Source organism: Lonchura striata, chromosome 1 (genome assembly GCF_046129695.1).
Source record: "Lonchura striata isolate bLonStr1 chromosome 1, bLonStr1.mat, whole genome shotgun sequence".
In the NCBI taxonomy this organism is placed as follows: domain Eukaryota; kingdom Metazoa; phylum Chordata; class Aves; order Passeriformes; family Estrildidae; genus Lonchura; species Lonchura striata.
In genome coordinates, this window is record NC_134603.1 from 65,320,230 (window position 1) to 65,345,969 (window position 25,740).

The window sequence follows — 25,740 nt, forward strand, 5'->3', positions numbered from 1 at the left end:
TGCTGTTGGGTGTTACAAATTAAAATACATATGTAATTTGGACAGGAAACAATAAAGGCAAATACACAGTGAATCTTAGAGAATGAAGCAAATTTAGATGAAATCTACTTGGATTACTGGCGTGTTAGATTTTTAGAATATGAATGTAAAGACTGTTTTCAAGATTACTAACGTTTTCCATAAGCTGTCATTAAAAGATATATAGCAGGATGCATTACAGTGAAGTGCAGGAGTCTTCCTGTCTGCATATTTGTCAGAGTTTGAAATTAGAGTAAATTAATTCAGAACAATCAAAAACTTTATTAATGGTGTTCTTCCAAAGGTAAAAAAAAAAAATCTAATGGCTTTAATGATATTATAGCTCCCTTATAATTTCACAGAGATGTATAGATAATTTTGCAAACACATTTGCATGCAGGACTGATAGCACTTAGTTCTTAAAGTCTGCTGCAGTTCTTTAATACCTTCCTTGGCAAAATGGTACTTTGACTTGCTATGGAAGCTCTGTCCTCTGAGAAAATAAAAAATGGTCTATCATTTGCTGTAGTGAAAAATGCCAAATAACCAGTTGCAATGCTCCTGGATCTCCTTATACAAGGAGGATTTTGCTAAGAAGTGAGTGACTTATTTTAAATCTGTGTCCTTTAAATGGGGATAGGCTAAAGTTAAATTTATGGAGAGACACTTAATCTCCAAAGGTTGTATAATGAAGTGGTACAGTTACACAGTCGTTATCTGAGGACATTCCATTCCCATCAGTGCTTTGAGAAGGATCAGGATGGGTTATTGACAACGTTACTGTGTAGAGGAAAGCATCTTTTATCAAGTTATTTGCACATATACTTCAGTTTCGTCTTTTCCCAGGGTGCTGGCTGTATTCTTCCTTCCCTGATGAAGTTGTACATGATAAAATGCCTGTGAGGGAGGACTTTCTGTCTTCAAGTGTCCCTCGAGAAGTGTGGTTAGTTTTCTTAAAATGTTATGTAGGAGCTCGTTTGCTTATTTGCACAGTAGGAACCTCTCTCCTCAGTCAATCAAGCAATACTTGGCAGAAGGGTTACAGAAGGGTATATTAACAGATGCAACCTAATTTTGCAAATGTTGCTTCTGCTCTGTTGTCAAGGATAAAAACTACTTCACACTGCATTAAAATATTTACTACTGTGTTGCATGCTTTGACATAGATGTAGGGTTTTCATTTCTCTTTGCATAAATGGCATCTGTGTTCACTGTCCTGTGACATTTCTTGCTTAAAAAAAAAGCCCTCATGTAAATAAACTATTCACATGTTCATTTTTAATGTGACAGAAATATGTAAATAAATTAAATTCTGAGGAAAAGAAAACCAACAGCTGCTGCAGTTAGGGATTGCTGTGTTAGGACTAAATCTTAAGTCTACTGGTGAGCTAATATTAAGTGGATGAACAAAGGGGGACTCTAGGTTGCTTCATTGGTGGTGAGTGGCAGCACTCACTGACCCACCTAAAGAATGAGAAACTTTTGCTCTTCACATCTCTGTTGCTATCCCAAATGAGTTAGTTCTCTGCTGTTTGGACTATTAAACACAAGCCATGATAAAGCCACTGATGGTATTAAAATGGCACTCTTCTGCCAGTGAATATTGAGAAAACTGCCCCCCAAAAATTAGCTGTTTTATGGTTTGTTCACTTACCTGAACATAACATCACAGTTTGCAACTCAGTGAACTATGCAGGTGAGACTGGAATGTCCCTGGAGATTGTATGTCCCATGATGGTCAGCTCAGACAACCTTTTTGTGATTCTTGATATGTTTTTGGAAGTATCTCTTCCCCTAGAGTAGAATAGGACAAGCAGCTCAAAATTATCTTCATAGTGTGAGTAAATCATAAGATGATTGAGGGTTTTTTCTTCATTTTGTCTTTGTATTAATGAGTTAACCTTCTCTTTTTTACAACAGCTTTTCAAGTTATAATTAAGAGACTCATTAATAACTAGGTAAAATTAGAGAGAAATAAAGCAAAATATGACAGCTCACTCGTTTTCTTTCTATTTCAAACTAGGCTGGCCATGTCTGTGGAGATAACATAGACCTAGTTGATGGACGTCCCACTGGTTCTGTGAGAATATCCTTTGGCTACATGTCTTCTTTTGAAGATGCACAGACTTTTTTGAACTTCATCATAGCCACCAGACTCTCCAACTCAGATGCTGAGATTCCTTTCCAGTCTGTTACAAAGCTGACAACAGAGTCTGTTCCAGATGACCACCTTTCTTTTAACAAGGAGGATAAATTGTCTCCAATATTGCAAATATCTGACAGAGAACTCAGGAATATTCCTTCTGAGGCAGAGACAACTGGCAGCTGGCAGCCACCAGAGCCTGAGGCAGAAAGCGTGAGGGCAACTGTTTCTGAGATTGCAGTGCCAACGTGTAGAAAAGGTGGCAAGCCCATCATTGTCGCCAAAATTTACCTCTACCCAATCAAATCCTGCTCTGCATTTGAGGTATGTGTTTTGAACCATTCAGAAGTATTTGTGCAGCTCTGTCTTGTGTTTTTCATCAGACGTGTGTATAAAGGGAAGGAAGCAATGTGTGGGTACCCACGCTTCCTTTTTTCCAGTTTCTAGGATCAAGTTCCACGTGTTAGGCTACCTTGAAGGATTTTGAATTAGGCTGAAGTTACAGAGGAGGGGTAAATATGTCTTCTGCTCTCCCCTCCCCCACAACAGGCAAATCTGCACATAATATGCTGTCTCGAAGAAAATAGTTGGCTTTTCAAACTTGACAAAAATATAATCAAGTAATTAGTATGCTTTTACAGAATGACATGTGATGGATTTGTAGGCATTGACGGGTAGGCAGCAATTGAGAAATAACTTGATTAACATGTTATAATTGAGAGGCGGCTGATTTACATTACAAAGAAATGTTATCATTAAAAATACATTTGCAACAGAAATATGACATTTAAGTGTTGCTGTGCTATTTGAAAGTTCACTCTTTGAAGATTTTAATTGCTTTTTTACCAAGTTAATAATATCATCACCTTAGCTGTGACTTTTTTTTTTTTAATAATGCATGATGAAATAGGTATATGGCCCACACATAACCTAGAGTGTCATTCTGCTTAGTACCATATTGGGAAGTGATTTAATGAATGTCAATAATGGTATAACTTTCCCTACGAAAACTTACTGGTGTAGGTCAGTGTCTCACATCTGAAAGAAAATTGGGGTCAAATCCAGTGATGAGTCCTCTGCATTTTAAATAGGTCTTCTCAGCTGATTTGATCACATTGTGCTTTTTTTTCTTTCTCGATGCAGAGAGGTTGGGCAATTAAACACTATTAACTGATCAACTAAACATCTGTATTTTTAAATTTGGGTTGGCTTATGATGTCTTTAATTCAGAGGCACAATCCTGAGCATTAAATGAGACCTGAACAAACAATTTCCACCCCTTATTAACCTCCCACTAGATCAAACTGTCTAGAAAATCAAATTAATTGCCTGTTTCATGTGAAAATTTTTAACCTTTGTTGAAGTGTTGCAGTTTTCATAGCTGTATTAGAAGCCCAGTATGGAAGCTGCTGAAATATGTTAAATATGTTGGCAGCATTCCTGCACCTTTGGGGTTAAGTTCTATTTACGACATGCAGGCTGGTGTTGTGAGATACATGCCACAACATTCAGCACTAGGAAGACTTTGAAGTGATTGTGCCCAGGAGCAGGTGAGACATACCTCAGCATGAAAGGAAGCTTATGTTTCCCCACAAGCTGAGCTGGGTTTCTCCTCTTCAAGCTCTGTAAAGGGAAACAGCTTTAGGTGATAAATTCACATAAATCTGGTACTCCCTGGCAAACAGGACTGCATTTCTATATGGAGGGGGGAAATCCTCATGCCTCATGCAGAGTGCTTGTGCCAGGCCCAGAGTGAAACCAGGGCTCATCTTACCTCAGCTTCCACCTCTACAGCTCAACACTGTTCTGTAAGCAGTGAGAGATGGATACCTGCTTATTCATTTTAGCAAAAAATAGGAATCTGCAGTAAGAGAAATAAATTTTCCTGGATATTTATGTTTCTTTTCATTGACTGCAAGAGGAATCTCGGGCATCTTAGATTATGCAGCTAGCACTAGCTGCTCTGAATAATTTAAAAACAGATATAAAAAGTGCAACTGCATTATGAGGTTTAATTTTGCATGTCTAGAGTAATTTTTGAAGTCTGTTTTGATTTTTTTTAATAAAAAAGCCTCAGCCACATCAAAGCTGTGTAATCTAAGCACTGTCAGAGCCTGTATTGCCAAAGAGTAACAGAAAATTAAATAAATACGGGGATTTAGTGTATGGTATTGAAAGGAACAGGAATTTCACTAGAAAAGAGCATTTAGCTCTTCTCCTCCTCCTCTACTTAAAAAGTAATTTTTGTTCACTTCCATGTGGTTTATAGAAGATACATGAGTGCATATGCAAGAACAGTAGAAGTTGACCTAAGAACTGGGAAATTGTTGTTATCCACTGGGAAAGGGCTTTCACTGCATTGGGAGAGCAGGCCAGGAGTTGATGTCAAAAGAGTATTTTTATTTGGATGGGGTTTTTATATTGAAGTAAATCCCTGCAAAAAATATGTTTGCTTTTGTGGCCTTCTTCCTGTCCACCAGATGTTTTTCATGTTTTTTCTTCCTAAAAGTCTGGCTGGCACTTCTAGACCTGTCATATGTTTATAACCAGCCTGTGACAGATCTGCCAATCTCACTGTCTGCCTATAGAAGAGATAAAAATGCTATCTTACAGACCACTATTTATAATATGAACTTTAAAACTCAACTCATTCCATTCTAAATCACCAAGTGGCTTAGTCTCTTCCCAGTGAGTAAGAGTAGAATAGAAAGCCATGGCTGCCAGATCCTGCAGAGTGCACTAACCTCCAATATATATGCTTTTATGTGTCACAACTGCAGCTTCAGCCTGTATCACCTTGAAACAGGAAAATAATGTATGTCACATGCACTGGAGTTTGAAACAAGACATGCTAGAGAAGAAACCTTACCACAATTAAATGGAATCAAATCATGAAAATAATTTTGCCTTCTAAAATATTGGTTATACCAGAATCTCTAGGCTTTATCGTGAAAAGATTGAATCATATGCAAAACTATTATTTTGCCATTTGTTTAGTGGTTTTTCATAGACTTCACGCTTAACATTGTATTATCTCCTTACTTCAGCAAACATATAAACTTCTGAAGTAGTAATCATGTAGCTTTAGTCTTTGAGTGGAATCCAAGAATTGAAAATCAGTGTCTTGTTTTTAATCTAAAATAGCTTTAGATGCTTTGTAGTTGCTGGAAATTTAGAACAGTATTTTCCCAATTAAAATTGATCTCCATGTTTATCAGTTATAGGATAACTCAGCTAGCTGATGTGTAAAAGTAGAAGTGGTTCAAATACTGAGCTATAGTAAATTCATTCATCTTCTAATGCTTTGAGACTTGAGATCAGAAGCTCATAGATTTGTAAGTTCAAGTGGAGGCCTTCTACTGGTATGGGAGGTCAGACCTTTAGCATGTGTTGTAACTAGGATTTATTGTAACTACATGACCACTTGAGTTTTCCTAAAATAATGTGTGCAGTGGAAAATTCCAGATAACTGTGAGCAGGACTCAGCCCATCTACCATTGAAATCTACCCACGGAGTTGCTGGTTGCAGGATAGATGATTAGTGGCAGGAGGACAAATTTGAGGAGGATGTGAGTGCAAACTCACAGCTGTTTGATCTCCTCTTTAGAGTCACATAATATCCTCCTCTCCTAAACTCTGATTTCTCTGTTCTATTCTAAGTGGTTTAGTATGAGAGGTTCTTGACCTCCAGAGAAAATGAGAGTGCAGAGTGCTTTGGCAGCTGGGAGGATGAAGCTTGGCATGAAGATTGTCAGCTCGCTGCAGGTTGTGTGGTTTCTGCAGAATTTTATGGAGTGTTCCTGGCCACTGTTGTCCCATGGATTTTGTACACATGGTGCAGGAAGCAGAGGGCGGAATTTTCTAACTCAACTTCTCAAATGTGGCTATTTTTCCCTACAATTATTGTATTAAATGGAGAAAAGCAGAGGAGTAACCTCTGTGCCAGATCACTTTATTTTTTCCAACATAAAAATGTGTTTTAAACGTGCATTTTTAAACAGGAACATCTCTCATGTTGATGACTTTTGCATAATTATATAATGCAATCTGCCCAGCGAAAGAGGTTAGGAATTTAAAGTAATAACTAATTAATAACTTTATTATTCTTACAGTAGATTTCAGAGTATAAAAAAATTGCTTTTTCAACAAAGACAAAATAGCTTTTATTTTAAAATACAATGCAAATTCCTAGTGATCAGTGGATAAATTATATGTAAGACGACTAATATTTTTAAACTTAGATAATTTAAAGCCTTTTCAGTAATTCCTTTTGTGTTCAAAAACTGTGTTAGACTTCATGATGACATTACTGTGAACTATGGGAGAAATGCAGCCCAAAATATTTTACAGAAAATTCTGAAATAAAGAAAAAACCAAACAACCCTGCATATTTTTGCAGTAGATATATTAATTTTGTAATAGAAAGAGATGGACTAAAGCAGATAGGACAATACAAAGTACTGGCTGTATTATGCAATGATGCCCATGACAGGTAGAGAAGATCATACATTTAATGATTCTGGGATGCATCATCACCTGCCATGCTTGGAATGAAGGTTTATGCTGGTATCTATCAGTAAAACCATGCTCTCCCTGCTTTCCTTCTGTCCTCCCACTTCTAGTTTGTCCCGGTAGCCTGAAATGGCCAGGCAACTTCAGGAAATGACATTACAGGCTATATAATGCACTACTGCTCACTGCCACATGTGCTAACCTGCTCTGTTTTACTTTATTTAACAATCCCTTCAGCCCCTTTGAAATAAGGGCAGGATATGCTCTGCACAGGGGCTAGGTGCTCAGAGAAGTGAATGTGCTCTTCCTTGCTCATCTCCAGCATCAGTATTGGCAGGCAACCAGCTCTGGCTGTTCAGAGCCCTCTGTGACTCTCCATCCAAGTTATTTTGTTGTTGCAACTTCCTTTACCAGGGTTCTAGCAACATGTACAATACAGTGAGCTGAAAAGTGGAGAGGGAGTTGGGCACTTGACAGTGCACAGAGGACAGGGACAGGACAGGGACTCACTGCAGGGCACATGTGTATGATGCTTGCTGCAAGGGACATGTGTGTGACTCTTCCTGAAATGGCAAACACCCAGAGGAAGGGGGGAAAATGGGTTGAGGACCTGTAGTCATGGGCTACATCACATTTGTGGTGTGAGTGAAGCATGGAGTTAGTTGCCATTATTTTGGACCTGTCAGAGGTGTCTTGAGTGGAAGGTGTTGATTATTTCCAACTATCTGCTAGCTAGTTAGCTGGGCTTACCCTTTAATGCCTGCCAGCATGCAAGATCTACCTGAAGCTCTGATTAAAGAGAAGTTTTATTTTGCTCATAAAGCCTCTTGCCTTCAGTGAAGGCAAATGCTTAAGCAATTTCCTGAATAAGAATGCTGTCCTGAAGCATTCAGGAAGCTGTTCCCTAAAACAACTGAATGTTGCAATAGGGAACTGGGAAACTTTGTGGTCTTCTATTTTTCTGCTTTTTTAGTTTATTCTGCTCTCTATATCTATCAAATCCTGTAGAGATCTGTTTGATTCATGGGAGGATGTATTACCAATTAACGATCTTATTTTTTTGGAAGGGAGATTTGTTAGCAGGAAATTCTTGCAGCTCTCAGATGATCACCAGCTGTTTAAATGCATTTTGTAGTCTAATTATACAGGATAACCAAAAATGCTGGTCTCTCCAAAGAAAAATTTCCACTAAGAACAAAAGTGTGTTCTTCAGCTGATATTGCAGTCTTTGGGCTGTGTTTCCTCTCCTAAAAAAGACAGGGCAAAGGTTCACAAAGCTGAGGTTCACATTGCTGGCAATTTGAGGTACTTGGATAATTTGATTTCAGATGACACTGTCAGACCTAAAATTCCTATATATCACAGAATTTTCATCCACAGTTGCATAAAAAAATTGCCAAATAATATTATAAATCAAGTGGGTTGAAAGAACATGTTTCTTCTCCTAATTTTTATTTTTATATTTTCTGTATTCATTATAGTTGGTAGCACTGTAGTAAAATTATTTTTATTTTAGCTTTGATGCTTTAAGTTTTCAGGTCTAGCATGCCTGCCCTTAATTTTCTATAGTCAGGCAGTCAGTGTCAAACTGCTGCTGCCGGCTTTTATAAAAATAGGAAAAGTTTATAAGAATGAGATATGTTAGGTTCTGTCAAGTTTTGGGTTGATCATACAATAAACAAAAATGTGATTTTTAATTAATCTAGCCAGTGCTTCCAGACATGCTTTTCTTCATAGCATCAGGCTGCGCTTGATATATCTTTTACTCAATAGTGTTTTTCTGAAGTCTTTTGTTGGCTAATTCATGTGAGATATGCTCAGCTTTTCTAGAAGAATTCAATGAAGTTCAGCTGTAAACTTTTCTCCATATTCAACTGTCACTAGAAAGCATACATGAGCTGAAGAATATGTTAGTGGCCAGCTTTATATCATAAGAATGGTATCAATATTTTAATATTCTGGAGAAGAAAGCAGATATTAATGTCACCCAAAGGCGCTACTAAAATTGCTCTCTTTTTGGATTTCAAGATTACCATCTGTGTAGCATCAGAAACAGATGTTCTTTTCACCAGAAAAATGTATGTGAAAGCAAGGACAATATTCTTGTATGGGCTATTGAATGTAAAGACTGTTATACAAGTAATGGAAGAACAGATAGCAAAGATGACAATATATTTTGTTGTAAGGGAATTTAAAGAAACTATTATTCTCCCAGCAAAACCAGAAGCTTCGGTGGCAGAGATTTTCTCAAATGGATTAATTGATAAAGTGGTCCCATTTTATGAAAAACAAGTTTTTTCAGAATTTTGAATTTCACAGTTTTCCTGCTTTTGTTTGGTTGGTTTTGCCTTAATTCATAAAATTTTGTGCTTTGTAAGTTAAATGAAAATTTCTGGAGGAACAGGTGCTAAAACTGGATGAGTATAAAATTGAAGACAGTTTTCAGAGTATTTCAGATTGTTTATTCTTATAGCTCTGTTAAACTGCATGATAATATGTAACAACTTCGAGTAATTTGATTTTTTTCTTTTGTCAGTTTTGTGCAGTGATATCTTTATCTTTGATTTGCAATTAAGGTTTCTCTTATAAAAAGCTGACATTGGCTCACATAAGTTTTCCTGATTTAAACGAGTTTCATTAAGGGGTTATTTTCCCTCTCTTCGCTTTTCAGCATGAATCTATTAATGCAGCTAACATTTTTTAAACCATTGTACCCCTCCTAATGCTTTCCCAGGTTACAGAATGGCCAGTAGGAAACCAGGGTTTGCTGTATGACCGAAACTGGATGGTTGTAAACCAGAATGGAGTCTGTATGACTCAGAAGCAGGAGCCAAGGTTGTGTCTTGTGAATCCCTCAATTGATCTGAAGCAAAAAATTATGCTCATTCAGGCAGAAGGTTAGTAAACTATGTCCTTCCTTCCCTTCTTTATTGGTGTCAGATTTCTAGGCAGGGACACCTGCAAGCTCCCACCAAACTCCTGAGTGCTGTGCATGCTTACTTGTGACTTTAGGGGCAAGTTCTGTGCCAGCTGTGAGCAGTGAAGCCCAACCTGTTGTATGCAGCCCTGGGGGGCTTCCTAACTTCCTAACTACCTCTGTTGGTTAGGCAGAGAGTAGACAGTGACTCCCTATGTGGAATCATAAACTGAATGCTCCAGGATGGAGAAAGGAACAGACAAATGTGGAAATTCACTGACTGGTGTGTCTCCATAGCCTGAAGTCCCATAGCCTGAAGGGATAGTTAATGCTGCAAAGGTAAAGGAATAGAAGTCTTAGCATTAAACACCCTGGCCAAAACCCTTCCCATTTTGTATCTCTTCCTCCTTCCATCTGTGGAATTAGAGGGGTAAAGTCTTCAGTAGCAATTAGTATGAATTAAAATAAGGACCAGACATTATTTAACTCAAATACTTGCTCTAGCAGGCAAATATTTCATGATGTTTGAGCTTCCTGGGAATTATCAGAATCCTTTTTATTCACTGCTGAGGGGAAAGAAAAAAAAAATGTGAAGTGTTACAGAAAGCCCTTTACTACTCAGGGGTGAAAATTATTTATTTTCATAACAGTGCCATTGACACTGAACACTGAAATGAGTTTGAATACCACAGAAATTATTAGTAATGCTGAGTTTCCATGTGTCTGAATGGAGTTCATAATTTCCCTGGGGTCCAGCATTTACTCAGCTCATATGTCTTAACCACTAATAATATACGTTCCAAATTTTCAGCAGCTAGACCAAAACAAGGGAACCTATCTTCAGATTTTTCACCCTTTATTAGAAATCCATATGAGTGGATCTGTAACCACACTCTCCTTTCTGTGTGTACATTAGGGTTGCTGTCAACTCCAACTGTCTGAGCACTTGCCATAGAATTAAATCTGACTCAATTCTTTTTGTCTGAAATAGGTTTCTCAAATGTACACTTTTATACTTCCACTAATCATATGCTATTTTATGTTTCCAATCCCAAACACAATCTACTCTCTTCTTAGCAATTCCAGGCTTGTTCACTGGCATGTACACTGCTGCTTTCCCTTCTTGCCTCCATACTATTTCCTTGAAAATATATCATTAATTCATTTCAATTCTATGTGGAGGACTTTGCACCTCAAATTTCTGTAGTACAGTTGCACAGACAGCCTTCTCCCACAACTTTTAAATTATCAACTGCTTCAGAACTAATTATTTCTAGAGATTTATTTCCTTATCATCTCTCTTCCTTTCTCACCATTCTGAGTCTGTTCTTCTTTTTTTTTTTCCTTACTAGCACTCATTCAGACAAGTGCATACCCATTAGTATGTTCACCTGTCAATAACACCTGTCAGTAACACCTGTCATACTTCAGGGAGTCAGGAGGAAGTTTTCTCAGACAAAAATGACAGTCAAGGCACCCATTTCAAACTGAGGTTTACAACCCCTTACCACAGTTAGTGCCAGGGTGAAATTTGCCTTTAAAGTCTACATTTTAATGTATGTCTTTTTTGGAATTTTCCCTGTCATTTGCCTTCCTTCCAATGAAAGTGGGAACCATTTCCACACAAAAGGGCTTGTCGAAGTCCATTGATCATTTTTCTACCCAAAAGTAAATGATCAATGTGCTCTAACTGCAATGTCATTGCCATTTATTTACAAGCCTGCTTTGGTACAGCCAGTGTGTAAGAATGGAGCCATATTATTCTTTGTATAATGACTCTAGCTACCAAAATCCTAGCCCATGAGGTGATATGGGACCTCTTTTCTAGTAGTCCTGCTGTTTTTTAGTCTCATTAAGTTCTTGCAACCTGTGGCATTTTTTAAAATTCTGGACAGTGAGATAATGGGAGTCCATTCCAGAGCTTACTGCTCCTAAGATGGCACAATGATGGGAGCACATACAAACCAGCAGGCTAAGGCTGAGCAGATAAATCTGTAGGGAGTTGTTCCAATATTTATTATGTTTTCTTTCTTCTTACCTGCAGTCTAAATCCACTGTTTGTTTGTTGGTCTTAAATTTTTAATCTTTTTCTTTTATCCCTTCACAAACACATGGGTCAGTGTTATATCTTCCACTTAAATAATTTCATGGCAGACAAATTTAATTGAGTAAACTGACTCCTCGCAAATCCCACATTAATCCTTGCTGCTTTCATCATCACACCTCCAGCCCGTCCGTAACTGGTTGCAAATGTAGGACCTGAAGCTGAATGTGGCATGCAGCATCCATGTGGTGGGGAGCAGTGGAACTCGCTTGAGCCAGGCTGGTTGTGCTGAAGCTCAGAACCTTCGCTGCCTGTGTGGGTGGCCGATGGCATTTCAGATCCGTAGCTCTTGGCCTGGTGACCGACAGCCACCTCCAGGTCCCTTCCTGCTCCGCTCCTGGACATGGAAGGCCGCCCACCCAAACCGTCTTTCCTCAGCCACAGCAGCACGCATCTTTCCAAGCCGAGCTTTGCTTCCAACATCTCTCCTCCCCCTGCCCTCGCAGTCCCTGTGCTGAATTTCTCTGCTGTCCCCGTTTCTGCCATGCCCTTGCTCCGGTGAGTGTGCCAGCGCAGCGGCTCCGGCGGGCCGGGCGCTGCCTCCCGGGCCAGGCGCGGCGGCCGCGGCGCGCTCCTCGGTCCCGCTGCTGCCCCGCTTTCTGCCGCGCTCTGCTGGCTGGAGGCGCCTCTCCAAAAGAGAGAGCCCAAGGCGACCGTGCTGCTGGAATGGGTGCCTCTGGTAAGCGCCTGAAGCCGAGTGAGCCGAATCCCACCTAGCTGCAGCACACAGAGCTTTTTTAAGAGCGTTTTGCTGTTACACTATTAGAGTGTGGTGAAGACTTTATCTGTGCCACTTTTAAAACTTAATGAGTCTGTTCTCTCTTCCCCTCCAGGCACATGCTTTCCTCTCCCTCTAGAACTTTTCATTAGCAAAAAAATTGTTTATGGCTGTTTTATTTCAACGTGCCTTAATATTCTCTGTCCAAGAAAAATTCGTCAGCATGATTTAGTGTGACTGTAACTACTTTAACACCTTTTGCTGAATTCCCTACGCGCTGAGACACCCTTTCAGGGTTGTTCCTCAACCCCTGCATGTTGGGTGTCTCTGTAGCCCCAGCTGTGGATGGGCAGAACTTGCTGTCCGACCCACCCAGCTGTGCAATCCTGCCACCCATCCACTGTGGGCAGCAGGGATGGCAGAGTGGTGCTCTACACTGCCCGAAGGCTTAGGATCTTTGCCTGGCATGCCTGCAAAATTACTTGGCTTCCATGGCAGCTGGGGAGCTCCAGGTGTTTCCTGGATCTCTGATGAAGGGGTTAAGTGAGAGCAGAGGGAGAGGAAGGGCTTGTGTATATTTTCTCACTGGCTGTAATTTTCTTCAGCAGAGGGAGTGAGTTTTTAATTTTGAGAAACTGTGTTTATTAATTTTGTCAGAATTATTTTCTTAGGCTATGAGGTTGTTAACAGGTATTCCCTATTTTGTTTACTGTTCAGAGTCTAACAAAGCCTTGTTATCACAGAACCCACTTAGAGAAAATCAGTGTACCTAACTCTAAACCAGTCCTCATGGAGAGAAAGAATTTCATGTGTCTTGAATGAAGTTATTAGAGGTTTGGCTCCCAGTAAGTGAAAGGTGGGCAGGAGCAAGTGCCTTCATTTCCAGAAATCCTATTACTGGAGTGAGAATCAAGGGAAATCTCCTTGTCCTCCTCCATCAAATACGTGGAAGCACAGATTACATTGCATGTGTTCCTGACCTACACAAATGTGTAGCCAAACAGAATTGGGCTGAGAATACATTTCTGGAAAAGACTAATTTCTCTCTTTCCATTTTAGCTAACAATCAGCATTACTCTGGCAAGTTGGGGATTAGTTTGTCACTACACAGTGGGAGAAATTCTGAGTGTCGAGAAGGCACCTTAAAATATTGGAGTAGAAAGATACTAGCAAAACTGAGCAGCTAATTGCACTTTATGGAGTTTATTGTGCCTTCAAATAGTCATGTGTTACTGCCAATAAAAATAATGGGAATTAAGTGCATACACTGATGAAAGAATATACATGAATGGTTTATATTTCAATCTATTGAAATTACAGAACTCTAATTTTTCTCATTGTTTTAAAATAGGCACTATAACGATAAGAATTTTTTAATATTAATACTGTGAGCACATCTGTGAATTTTATTATCAAGCAAATTACCATGGAGAATGACAGCTTTTGCGCTTTAGTAACTGGCAATGTTCTACTTTATTTTTTTGCTTTAAAGATACAATAAAATTGTAATTAACAATGTTTAACTGACCTAAACATCAGTGTAAAATGTGTACTGTTCAATAAAAATGTGGTAAACTTGCTGGTGTATAAAAGCCTTTTTAAAGCCCTGAAATTCTATTTGAAGGAAATTTTGTGAGTATGCTTTTTTTAGAAAGTATTTGAAAGATATAACAGTTAAGAGTGTATGCAGGATGAAATATTTCACACTCGTCTTTTCAAGAGGGAATGATGCTAATGTTTAATTGTTTCAAAGTCCAAAAGTTCTAGTTGATAAGATGATAACATTGCCTTTTTTTTCAGGTTGTTACAGGGTAGTTCAAAGCATTTTTTTCATGTATTATTTTTCTAAGTGAACCCAACTTTCCCCCCTCTGTCTTCACTTATATACTAACATAATTAACCAAAGAAAAAGTAGACCACATTCTATTTTGTAAAACATGCATAAAACAGAGTTGATAGTGGTGTTACAATGAACCTGAACTACATTTCATTACTCTTCAGAAGAAAATAAGCCAACTTGATTTCACCATATCACAGAGCTGGTAGAGCATGATTCTTATTTGTTTTACAATATTGTACAATATCAAAATATATAGTTACAATTCTGGGAAATTAATTTGGGGTGTTAAATTTTTGGTTAATATATGTTGCAGTGTAATGAAAAAGCTGGATTCATTGCAGCCACACAGTAAAACACTTTGTTTTTCTTTTAAGATTATTGTTTTCAATTAACAGAAAGAAAAGTAGTGCAGCTTTTCTTTTTGGTTCTAGTAAACTACAGTACTCTTTCCATTTCTTTGGCTCATTCTGTTCAAGATGAGAGAAATGTGGGAGAAGTTAAGATAGATCATTACCAGGGTAATGATTGTTTATTCCCATCTATTCATCTCCAAGTTTAAACCAGCTGGTTTAAACCTAGAGATATATAGATGGGAATAATTGTCTCATTTGCAGTTTTCCATAGGTTTTGTCTTGTCTTTAAATTATTGTAGTTTTGTCTCACAGCATATTTCTTTTTTTGAACAGACTGTGCCTCTTTTGTTCTTCCCCCTCCTCCATCTTTCAGCTTTCAGATCACTCAATCCCTCTACTCCAACATGCCAGTGTTTAACGTCATCTCCTGACTTGTCAGAGGAACCATCCTTTCAACAGAAACTATGACCGAGGCCATAATTCAGTGCCAGTTTTTTTTGCCTGAGATAAACAGAGAAGGAAATTATTAAAAGCTGAAAATGTGTGGTTTTTAAACATGCTTTGATTACCAAGGTCATCTGCAGCCTTTGTGCTTTGTTTTATCATTTGGAGCCACCTGCCGGCAGAGAATATAATTCTAGCAAAAAGGAAAAGTTTATTTGCTGTTGGTGAGGCTGCTGTGACTGGTGAAAAAAAGCAAAAATATAACTTTTTTCATGACCCTATCATTCATCATAATTTTTTTTATTTCAATATGACTGTCTTCCCACCTAGGCATGGACCCAATATCTGTGCTGCTAGAAGACAATACTGGAAAAGAAGCTATGATCTGTGAGAGTAAAGTCTGTTCACACAGGTAAGTGAGAGCAGAGAGGTACTGAAGCTGAAAATCACCGTAGTGACACTGAGGATGTGAACATATGTGCACACAGACAAAAGTCCTTGAAAAAATGGTGGAAAGCAATGAATGATTAGTGGACTAGGAGAGTAGTCCTATTTAAATAAGTAAGTTGGCATACCCAGCATGTCTGATAGAAAACAGTAAAAAAATTTTAAGACATGAAAAAGGAGAGAAAGGACAGTAGAGTAAACTGACTTTGCCCTCACTTGAATGAGTGAGATCTGTTTTTTTACTTGCTCCAAGCATGAGATAAAGATGTGTCCCAGTTACCTCCAAATGTCAGCTGGGGGTCTCAGCAGGACTTGAATTCAGTTCCCACATTTAATTGTGATGATACTGGCATGGATTTAAAATTGCTAGAACCTTAGAAGTTACAAACAGCTTTCCACATTTACAACTATTTTAATTTTGTTTTGACCTCCCATGTTGTTCAGTGTCCCCTTAACAATCTTGACTGCAGGTATGTAAGTTAAATAACATTAGTTCTAATCAGGAGACATACCACTTCAGTGAATATATCATTAGGAATAAAATTATTTCCTATCCATGAACTTAAGTGTTTATTCATCATATTTTCTAAGAACTTCCCGCAGTCTCATTAGGTTTGCTGAGTGGCAGTGCATCAAGTGCCTTCCTAAAGTACATTTGCATTATCTACTATGTTTCTTTTCAATGAGTCTCTTGGTAAGTCCAACTAAAAGAGCCATTTAAAGATTTATGTCTTCCTTTCACTAAGGTATACTAATTCTTTGTAACCCTCTATGTTTGCTTCTCTGAGTAACACATAAACAAACCAGCAGAAGACCTGGCAATTTCCCCATGGAGCCATGCAGAAAATTATTTTCTCCTTCTTTTCTACTAGCTATTCAGATGATAAAGAGGATCTTTTCCTCAGAAGTGTATTTTCCTCAGGTAGTGGAATCCACCTAAGAGTCATTTGTTTAAACCATCTGTCCCACTTCCCTTGGTGTTGACTCATCCCTAGCCTCCCCATGGTAAGCCCATCTATTACAGGCTATAAAACAGCCTGAGTTATCTTTCTCCCTGTGTGCATAAAAGTTGTTGCCATACTGTTTATTGTAGCTTCTCTTTCATGTAACTGACTGCGTCATTTTTATTGTATCAAATCGGAAGTTTTCGTGGGAAACTTCTTAGAGTTTTTATGAAGGAAGGAAAGAACAGAATGAATGAGAATGGCATTGTGAAAGCAAATTACAAGGAGTGGACTGTGACTTGCAAATAAATAAGACAGAAAGTAAGGCAGGATGTGTGAACAACATTGATGAGACTCTGAAAATGCTCAGAGACCCAGTAGCCATTGATGCCAGTTTCCAGTGTTTCAGCAGAGGAGACTTCAGGGCTAAAAATAATGAGAAAAGCAGTGTTTTGCAAGAGGACAGGAGGTGATCTGCGGTCAGGGGTTGTTGCAACAAGGGGTCTTTTCTGCAACATGCCTAAGGTGAGCAGTGGGATCAAAAGTCTTAGTTTAAAAGGCTTTTATTCAAAATAAATGCCTAGTGAATGTATTTTCTATTTTTTAGATCTGTGCTCTGATGCTGTTATTTCATCCAGTTCTGTTGGCTTACTCTGAATTTAGACTGAGATAACTGAGAAAAGTACATGATGTAGAATCTGTAAGCAGTCATATGAGGAAGTTTAATTTCACAGCAGCTGCGGAAGTTTAATGAGCCCAAATTTCCCTTCTGAAGCAATTCATCAGCGTTAGCCTTCATCCCAGCAGGGACTGTCCATCAGCATGTGCTGCCCACATCAGAGGGAGGTGGCTTTCTGGTACTATGTCTACCAGTGACATAAATTATTAACGTAGAAGCTAATGTTGATAGGATTGATATTCTAGAAGACCCTAAATACTCAAGGTTGCTGCTTTACTGAAATAAGCAGGGACACAACCTCCTCTTTGATAGGTTGCAATATCAAAGAGATCAAGGGAAGTGTAGCAGTGGTAGAAGACAAAGGTGTAGTTAAGAGCAAGGTGAACTGAGCCCATTGTATTATATCCCATGGGATCAATATTCAGACTTCATCTGTCCTTGATTCTTGTTCTGTAAATTACCCTGCTAGAGGAACTAGTTGTAACGCACTGAAGCTAAATGACATAATAGAAAGATGAGTGGGAAACTCAAGGCAAACAGCAAGTGAAATCAGAGAGAAATAGGCTCTCCTTTATAAATTGCCTGACATGTGCCAAATGAAATGTAATGCTGACAGATGTAAAGTTATACTCCACAAAAATAAACACAAGCAGAAAACAAGTAGAATTGAGCTACAACAGAATGACTTTGACTGAGACCTTGAAGAGATGATGGTACTTGCTCAGAAAATGGTCTGACAATAAGGGAAAGCAATTTGAAAACCCGTGTTTTGGAATACAAAAGCTACACAGTGGAATTTGATGGAATACCAAGAATGGTGTGAGTCTCTAACTCAGCCACGGTGACTCAAAACAATAAGCGTATAAAAAGAGGGCAAAACTTTCTTCCTGATTTATACAGTATTAATTTCCAACAGGCTGCCAGAGGAAATTGGCTCAGGAGAGATTTTAAACACCCCTCGAACCTCTGTGAAGGTGGAAAAAAATATTGGAGGAATTTGTTTCACCTGCACTGTTATCATGGAAGATTCATTTGTTCTTGTTAACAGGCTTCTCCCTAGCTCGGTTCAGACTGTGAAATCTCATGTGGACCCTCACCTTTTGGTCTCTTTCTTGACACGGTGCCTGTATGTCATACTCATACCAGAAGACCATTCCAGTTCTAGGGCATCACTGGCTAGATGCAGCTGTGGTTGACACCTGTCCACTCTGAGTGGGGAGAGGGATGCAGAGCTGCACCATAATTCAGAACAAGCACCAAAGAGATACCAGATCCATGTAGGATTATAAAATCTCCTTGGTTTCAGTTCTGTTGGCTTTGTACCTGTGAAATTCAGTGGAACCCGACAGAGCAGTTTGTAAAGCGAAGCCAATTTCCTCTCAGTACTGAGGCTTAGCACCTTTTGCTGCTAGTAGCTGTTTTCGTGTTTCCCAAAGCAGATGTTTCCATGCAGATCAACTCCTTTGCCCTTTGGGCAGGGATCAAGGTGAGCATAGGAACACAACTACTTCACTTTCCTTGCTACAGGAATCCTTCCTAGATCATCATAAGAAGTCACATTCCTCTTACGTTTAAAGTTAGGTATCAGTCAAATCTCTTTATGCAGTCAGGAGAGAGTTGAAGTTTCTCACAGTGAGAGCCATTCCATCCTCGGGTCTAATATAGATGGGAACTACTTACTTCTTTCCATTATCTGTGAGTGAAACCCAGACAACTGATTTAAACTAGATGTCTGGATTTTGGAAGATTGACATTAAGTTTACTCAGGGCTGAGGAATCTAATGTCAAACAGCATCCATTTTCAGTGGCCTTTTTGGATTGAGAGAGATGATTTCAAAGTCCCTCTAGGAAAGATTATATGCAGGTAAAGAAGGCAATTCTATTGCCAGCTTGCATAACTCACTAGACATTTTACAAGTAATGGAAATCATCTTTAGAGAGATACTTGGCCTCTGTTAGTGGAGCCATGTTTTAATGTGAAATGTCTGTAATAACATGAATTAAATTAGAGAAGTAACATTATTGTACCTGACTGAATCATTAAAAATTACACACAGCAAAGCAATCTTAAATTGAACTCAGATCATTGCTCTCTGTTTTTAGCCAAAAGTACAGACCAGAGTGTGACTATTTCATAATACTTTTTTTTGTAATATTGTTATTGGTATATTGATATATGGGCAACCACTTATTGTACTTCAGAGTCAGTGTCTTCAATGTTATGATTAACCCTTTATTCCACAGTAATTTTCCATACTAAACTAAATTAAATCTTGTGAAAGTCAACTTCAAGAGGAAAGGAGTAAACTTTGAGGAAGTGGGGAGTTAGTCATGCAGAGCTTCACATCACACATTCATCAGTCAATATGGATTCTGTACTTTATATTGAAGGAAGCAGAATAAACATCTTCACAATTTGACTTCTGTTTTGCAAATTAATGTTTGGGCAATAAAATTTGAACTTCCTATTTTTTTGTAATAGGGTGAAAACATATGACTGTGGAGAAAGAATTGCTGGCTGGCTCTCTACGTTTCTTGGTCGTCCATGTCACTTGATAAGACAAAGTTCAGACATGAGAAGCAAGTCGCATCAGAAAAATACAAAAGGTATGTTGTCGTTCTTAAAAATATTTGTGATTCTTCATGCACAAATCAGGCTTATGGACTTCACACTTAGTATGTATAAGTACCCTGATAAAGGCTGAAAGAGTTATCCAGTATAGATCTAGTCATTATGTTTATACCAAAACTGACTTTTTGCTGCCCTTCTACTTGTTAAATTTGGTGAAAATGTACAGATGCACCAGTATGGGGGGGAGGTTATTACCATCATGACCATGATTTTGTCTGGAAACTCAAAGAGACCATTTAGAAAAATGGTCATGAAGAATCAAAGAATTTATTCAGAGACCAAATTTCATTACAAAAATAATTGAAAGAGTATTGAAAATGCACAGATATTGCTCTTGTAAACTATTTTACAAATTTGGCAAAATCTCATCTCTGAGTTTCTAACTGCATTTCATCATAACCATTTGCAGATTTGAGGGCATCCTTGGAATATATCCTTATTGCCTGGAACCAAATGATTAAACTATTAGTGAGAATGAGTAAAAGGTCAAAGGAAAGATGAGGTGAAATTACTAATTTTTATGATCATTTTAGAATGTTGGATTGATTTTATTTTTTTTTTTTTTTTAGGTCTATCGTCTGCTACAAACATCTCACTCTCTCTTGTGAATGAAGCACAATACCTCCTGATAAATGTAGCAAGCATTCTGCAGCTGAAAGAGCACATTTCTGCAAGGTAAGATGCTTCTGTCTCCAAACATCTCTTGGTGATTTTGGATTCCAGAATCTTGCCATAAGATGCCAATATAGGTGTTTTATGTGAAAATTTAGAGATAGTTACTTTTCAACATTCAAAAATATATAGCTATTAAACTACTATAATTACTAATTATTTTATGATTTCTGAAAATTTGGATTAAACACATGAGCATCATCTGCCTACCAGTCATCTTTAGAAAATTTAAATGAAATTTTTTTCAAATTATTTGGTGGAAAGATATTGAGAACCAGCCAACTTCCATTTGTCAGAAGAACAAGGATAAAGAGGTTTTCTTGACATAAATTGTCTGGCAGGTAAAATATAAAGTCTGGCTCTGAACTATTTCTCTCCCATGGGAATTATTAAGATTTAGAATAACTATGCACAAGAGAAATACTTTGAAAGTATTTTCAGGACTGGAATAATTTTATTTCTTAATTTAATTTGGCTTTACTTATACAAAAGTGAGAGTTAGAAGCAGCAAATAAAACACTGAGTCAGTCCATAGTTCAAAGACAACAAATCCATTACCAAACAAATTTTCATATACTGACTACAGGAAATTTTTGTTTCTTGAATATAACTAGGAAAGGTTCAAATTCCACAAAAAATCTTCCTTCAAGTCTTCCATTATGTCTGTGCATCCCACACCTTCAGCATTTGTATCTGGGCCCTCTCTTCCTGTCTCTTAAAACTTCTCTCTTGCTTCTTCCTGAAGTCATCTTCTCTTCTCTTAGTCACCCACCAAATATATCCTCTGCATTGAAAATTACTGCTTTGAGTAGAGGAAAATATATGTATCTATATATCTGCAGGAGGATATGTATATATCTTCAGGATTTAAACCACTGACTGAATGAAGCATCACCAAGACCACTGGAGCTTGCATTGTCTGAGGGTTTTCCTTCTTCAGGAGAAGACAGTTGGGCAATTTTAGAATATCATTGGAAATATGTGTGGAAAAGGTTTGAAGCAGTCCATCTCTCAGTGTTGTGACAATTTATGTCTTCTTGTGAGGCTTGACTGGCTGGGTTACATCTCCTTGGGATGGCACTTCTTGCAGACATCCCTTATTCAGGATGGGCTTTTTCCATTATAAGACACAGTGTGGAACTTTCCAGATACAGGGATTTGAGTGCAAAGATGAAGAGTAAGAAGCAGCAAGTGAGGACAAAGGAGAACAAGGAACTTGAGCAAAACATTCAGTGCCAGATGATACATTGATTTTACGCCTAATATCTTCCAGTACAACTAGGCTTGTAATCTCCTTTTCCTCAAAGGAAACTCCAAATGTGACCAGAGCTGTAATGGTGACTGAGAAGCATCTGGCTTTCCATTCTGCAGTGTGAGTTGGAAGTGTTCTCCCTTCCATGCATTTTGTCATGCAGTGCCTTCTCTGGGTGCTGGAGAAATAAATTCAGATATACAGCATCCTCATTCTGCACTGTTACTAAATAATGGTATATGAACTTTCCAAATATTAAACTACCCAATGTACATTTAAGAACTGCACTTATGGCTCTTTATTAAATATTGGAGGGTTTTTAGAAACTATTATTCAGTTTCTTGGCATTTGGGTTTTGTTTTGCTTAAATGAAACACAATTTCAATTTTCAATTAAGTTTTTATAATTTCTCTTAGTATCTTCCATAAGTAAAAACTAGTCTTCCAGTTTTCACTTAGCTCTTGAGAGGTGATCTAAAACAGAAACAGCAATTCAATTAAAAATTAGAATCCAGCATACTGTTGGAGGGCTACATGTACCTGCAGACATTTGTCTGTCTCATGTTTTCATTGCAGGTCACCTCCATGCAAATCCCTATGGCCTGGCCTAATGCTTGAGGTTATAGTTTCTTGTTGAAACTATAACCCTGAGGATAAAAATATTAATTTTCAAGTTTGCCTATTAAATATAGGTAATGCATTCTTCATTGCAGCGCTCACTGATGTGAAAATCCAAAGCTCCTAAGCTGACTTTGGCACATTACGCTGATTTTCAAAACAGGTCCATGTTGGGATTTTCAGGATGAAGGTACCTGCCACTCCATCCAACCAAGGCATTTTGTCAGAGAAGAAATAATGGAAATTTACTCAGATGCATGTGCCAAGTAGTTATAAGCATTTCTGAGGGCTGGGGGAGGTACAAGAGAGGTGAGGTATTCTGGGTGTGAGCCCGAGCAGGTTGAAGGCAGTGAGATCAGGGGTAGGGGCATTGCAGTCTGAGTTCAGCAGCAAGGGGTTGATTAGTAGAAGCTTGAAGGTTTTTTCAGCAGCTGTCTTCAGGACACTGCAGGCCCAGTTCTGAGGTTACTGGGCTTTTGATGCTCCCAGTGCAGGCTGGGTGGCAGGCACTTAGATTTTGCAAAACACAGTCAAAACTAGAGGCTCCACAGCAACCAAACTCCAAGAGCCCACAGCAAAGCTGGGAAGCACAGCAGCATAATTGAATGTGTTCACAAGTAACTGCTATTTTCCTTCTTGTTTGTATGAGCACTGGCATAATCTGCTTCCTCTTGGCTCCCACCTCCTGCATTCATTACAAATCGTGTCTCAGCCATGGGATTACCTGTGGGATCTTGAGGGAAACCTGTAGTCTTGCAGCTTCCCATCCCACCTTCTACCCCCAGGCTGCTGGAGCCCTTGTGAACACTGGGGCTTGGTGGAGCTGGGCTTCTGTGGTCTGACTGAAAGTCTGCACAGGCAGTTTATCCTCATGCAGTTTTGTCTGCTAGAGAAGATCATCCAGACTGTTTAAAACAAAACCAAGCTCTTTTTTTTCACGGAACAGGCCACCTCTGCCAAGACTGCTTGATGTGAATTTTTCCCGATACTTTGATTTTTGCATGTTTTTTCTCTAAAATACATTTTAAACTGCCTGTCCATACTTTCTTCTTAATTTTTTCTTCTTTTGGGTCAGAAATGCCTCTCTTCACTGCTTAGCCACGTTTCTGCCTCTGCTGTAGGATGTCATATCCCTAAGTTGTCAGTACAGTTTATGGAGTATCAAAAATGGTTCATGCCTTAACAGCTAATGCAAAAAGAAGTGTTCTTCTCCACTAACTGTGGCACTGAGAGAACCCTCTGGCAAATTTTACAGTGTCTTTTTTTTTTTTCTTTTTTTCTGGTACTGTTCAAGTTCCCCTTTAGAAGAAGAGTGAAGAATGGCAATTCGAAGATGCAGCAAAATTTCTGATATTTGTATGCAGTCTGATGCTCTTTCTGTCTCATATACATTCTCCACAATGACACAAATCTACACTCTGGCAGCTCAAATGCTTGTAAAGACGGGGAGATATCACCACACTGAGATTAGTTTTTTTTCAAAACACCTATCGTTTGGTGCAATCTGCTGCCTCCCAAAGGCAAATAATAATAATATGAGGGATATATTCTCTCATAAAATTATTTTACTGGCCTTTTTCACCTTCAGCAACTGCTGGTTTTGTCCCTTCTGACATTGCAGCATGTGCAGAATAAAATTTTATTTGCCTTTGGTTCCAGGAGCTTCTATTTTTACAATATTTAACAAGTCAAATGATTACTAAGTGAAAAGATCTTTTTACTTGTTTACCATTAGCCTTACATAAGATAACAAACTGGAAATTTTGTCATATGTGTGGGTCACAATTATTTTTTCTTTTGCTCTGTCAACCCTGTGAGACAGATTGAAGGAGCCATTGGAAATAGAGGAATTGATCCGACGTTTCCGTGCCAACATTGTCATCAGTGCACCAGAGTCCTTTGAAGAAGAAGAGTGGGCTGAGATTTCAATAGGTGCTCTGCAATTCCAGGTGTGACCTTCTCTCTCCTGTCCACACCCCAGTGTATCACAAAGCATTTTGATTCCTGGAGATAAACCAATTTTTGCAAGGCTTTGACTGGAATATGGGTAGCACACTTTGTGCAGGTGAAATTTATGAAGTGTGTATAAAAAAAAAGACGTGATGTGTCCCGTGACAAACATACTTCAATATATTTAAGAGGTTTTGCCAAATTTTTCAACACTTTTATTGAATTTCATAATTCATACTGTTTCTTATCTTTATCTATCTGAACCAAATAATAATCAGGTTTTTTGAGGTAGAGTTTACAGTACATATTTAGCCAGTACATCAGCAGAGAATACTTGTTACTGTTAAGCACAGTAGTCCAAATGTGACCTCACATTACTGGTCAAATCAAGCAACTGATGGCCAAAAGACTGGATATGATCACAAGTGAACACCCACGGTCTATTGCCCTCTGTTGTTTGCATCTTATCCTAGTCTTCATTCAAGGAATTTTTCTAATTCTAGCCCGGTAGGGTTTTTTGGTATGTTGTGCTTTGTGTCATAGCTAACAACATAATGTCCTATGTACAGTAAGGAAAATGGTGAAGAGTCAGACCTTGTTTGTAAATACATTCTTTCAAGAAAACCTCTCAACAAAGAATCTGTGAAAGCTGCATGACACCTAAGAGAATGATGAACACATGTATTAAATATTCTGCTGAATTTGTCTGGCCAAGAGATATGAAATATATACTGGAAGATGCTTTGCCTAGGATGTGAAAGTGGCTTATCCATTGTTAGAGATTATAATTTAAGTGTGAATGACAGGAGTACCAAGGTCAAATCTAGGAGATACGATAGGCAGCATTTTTTTTTTTTTCTGGTCAGCATTCTGCAAGACACTTTTTCAGCAAGGGTGGAAAATGTTGGTTATCTACTCTCTTCTTATGTATACTTTGATCAGTAAGCTGCAATATGAGTTATAGAAAATTGAGGAAAAATTCCTATAAGTAAGAAATGAGGAAGCCAAAGGACAAAATCCATGGTGTATAGCTTGTTGGAGGCTGGAGTTACACTGGGGAGTTCAGCTGAGGATCTTGTTGATAAGTTACTGTAAAACTACAAAATAAAAGCCTTTCCTATTTTTGGCATTGGTATACTTTACAAAAGTATACAAGGCAAAAATAGCAAAGCTTATGTAACTTTCATTGTCTTTTCCCATCTCTGCTAGGTCCTCTTTCAGATACCGATGTAGTATGCCACAAAAATGGTAGAAGCTGTTGAAGTAAAGCAGGGAAAAAAATTCCTTCTCTGTCTTGTTGTTCTTTAAATTTAAAAAAACAGAGCTGTGAAAAATAATTTTCTAAAAAAGCTGATGTTTGATGCTGCTGATTATGCTGAAGAGTTATACAAGCAGTCTAGATGCATCTCAAAAACCTGAAATATCACTTCAGCACATAAAATGTTTGAAGTGTAGGGTTTAATTATTTGCCCTATTTGAAATTTGTGGCATATTTTGC

General features: G+C 38.3%; 1 protein-coding gene across 3 annotated transcripts in view; it reads left to right on the forward strand.

Annotated features, from left to right (window-relative positions):
* Positions 1–25,740, forward strand: part of MOCOS (molybdenum cofactor sulfurase) — a 210,249-nt gene that overhangs the window by 175,311 nt on the left and 9,198 nt on the right. For all 3 annotated transcript variants that reach the window (XM_021528759.3, XM_077784950.1, XM_077784953.1), the window contains 6 exons: positions 2,042–2,485; positions 9,408–9,570; positions 15,380–15,461; positions 19,602–19,726; positions 20,321–20,426; positions 24,115–24,241. In XM_021528759.3, coding sequence (XP_021384434.1) covers positions 2,042–2,485; positions 9,408–9,570; positions 15,380–15,461; positions 19,602–19,726; positions 20,321–20,426; positions 24,115–24,241 — 1,047 coding nt within the window. The remainder of the gene's footprint in view (positions 1–2,041; positions 2,486–9,407; positions 9,571–15,379; positions 15,462–19,601; positions 19,727–20,320; positions 20,427–24,114; positions 24,242–25,740) is intronic.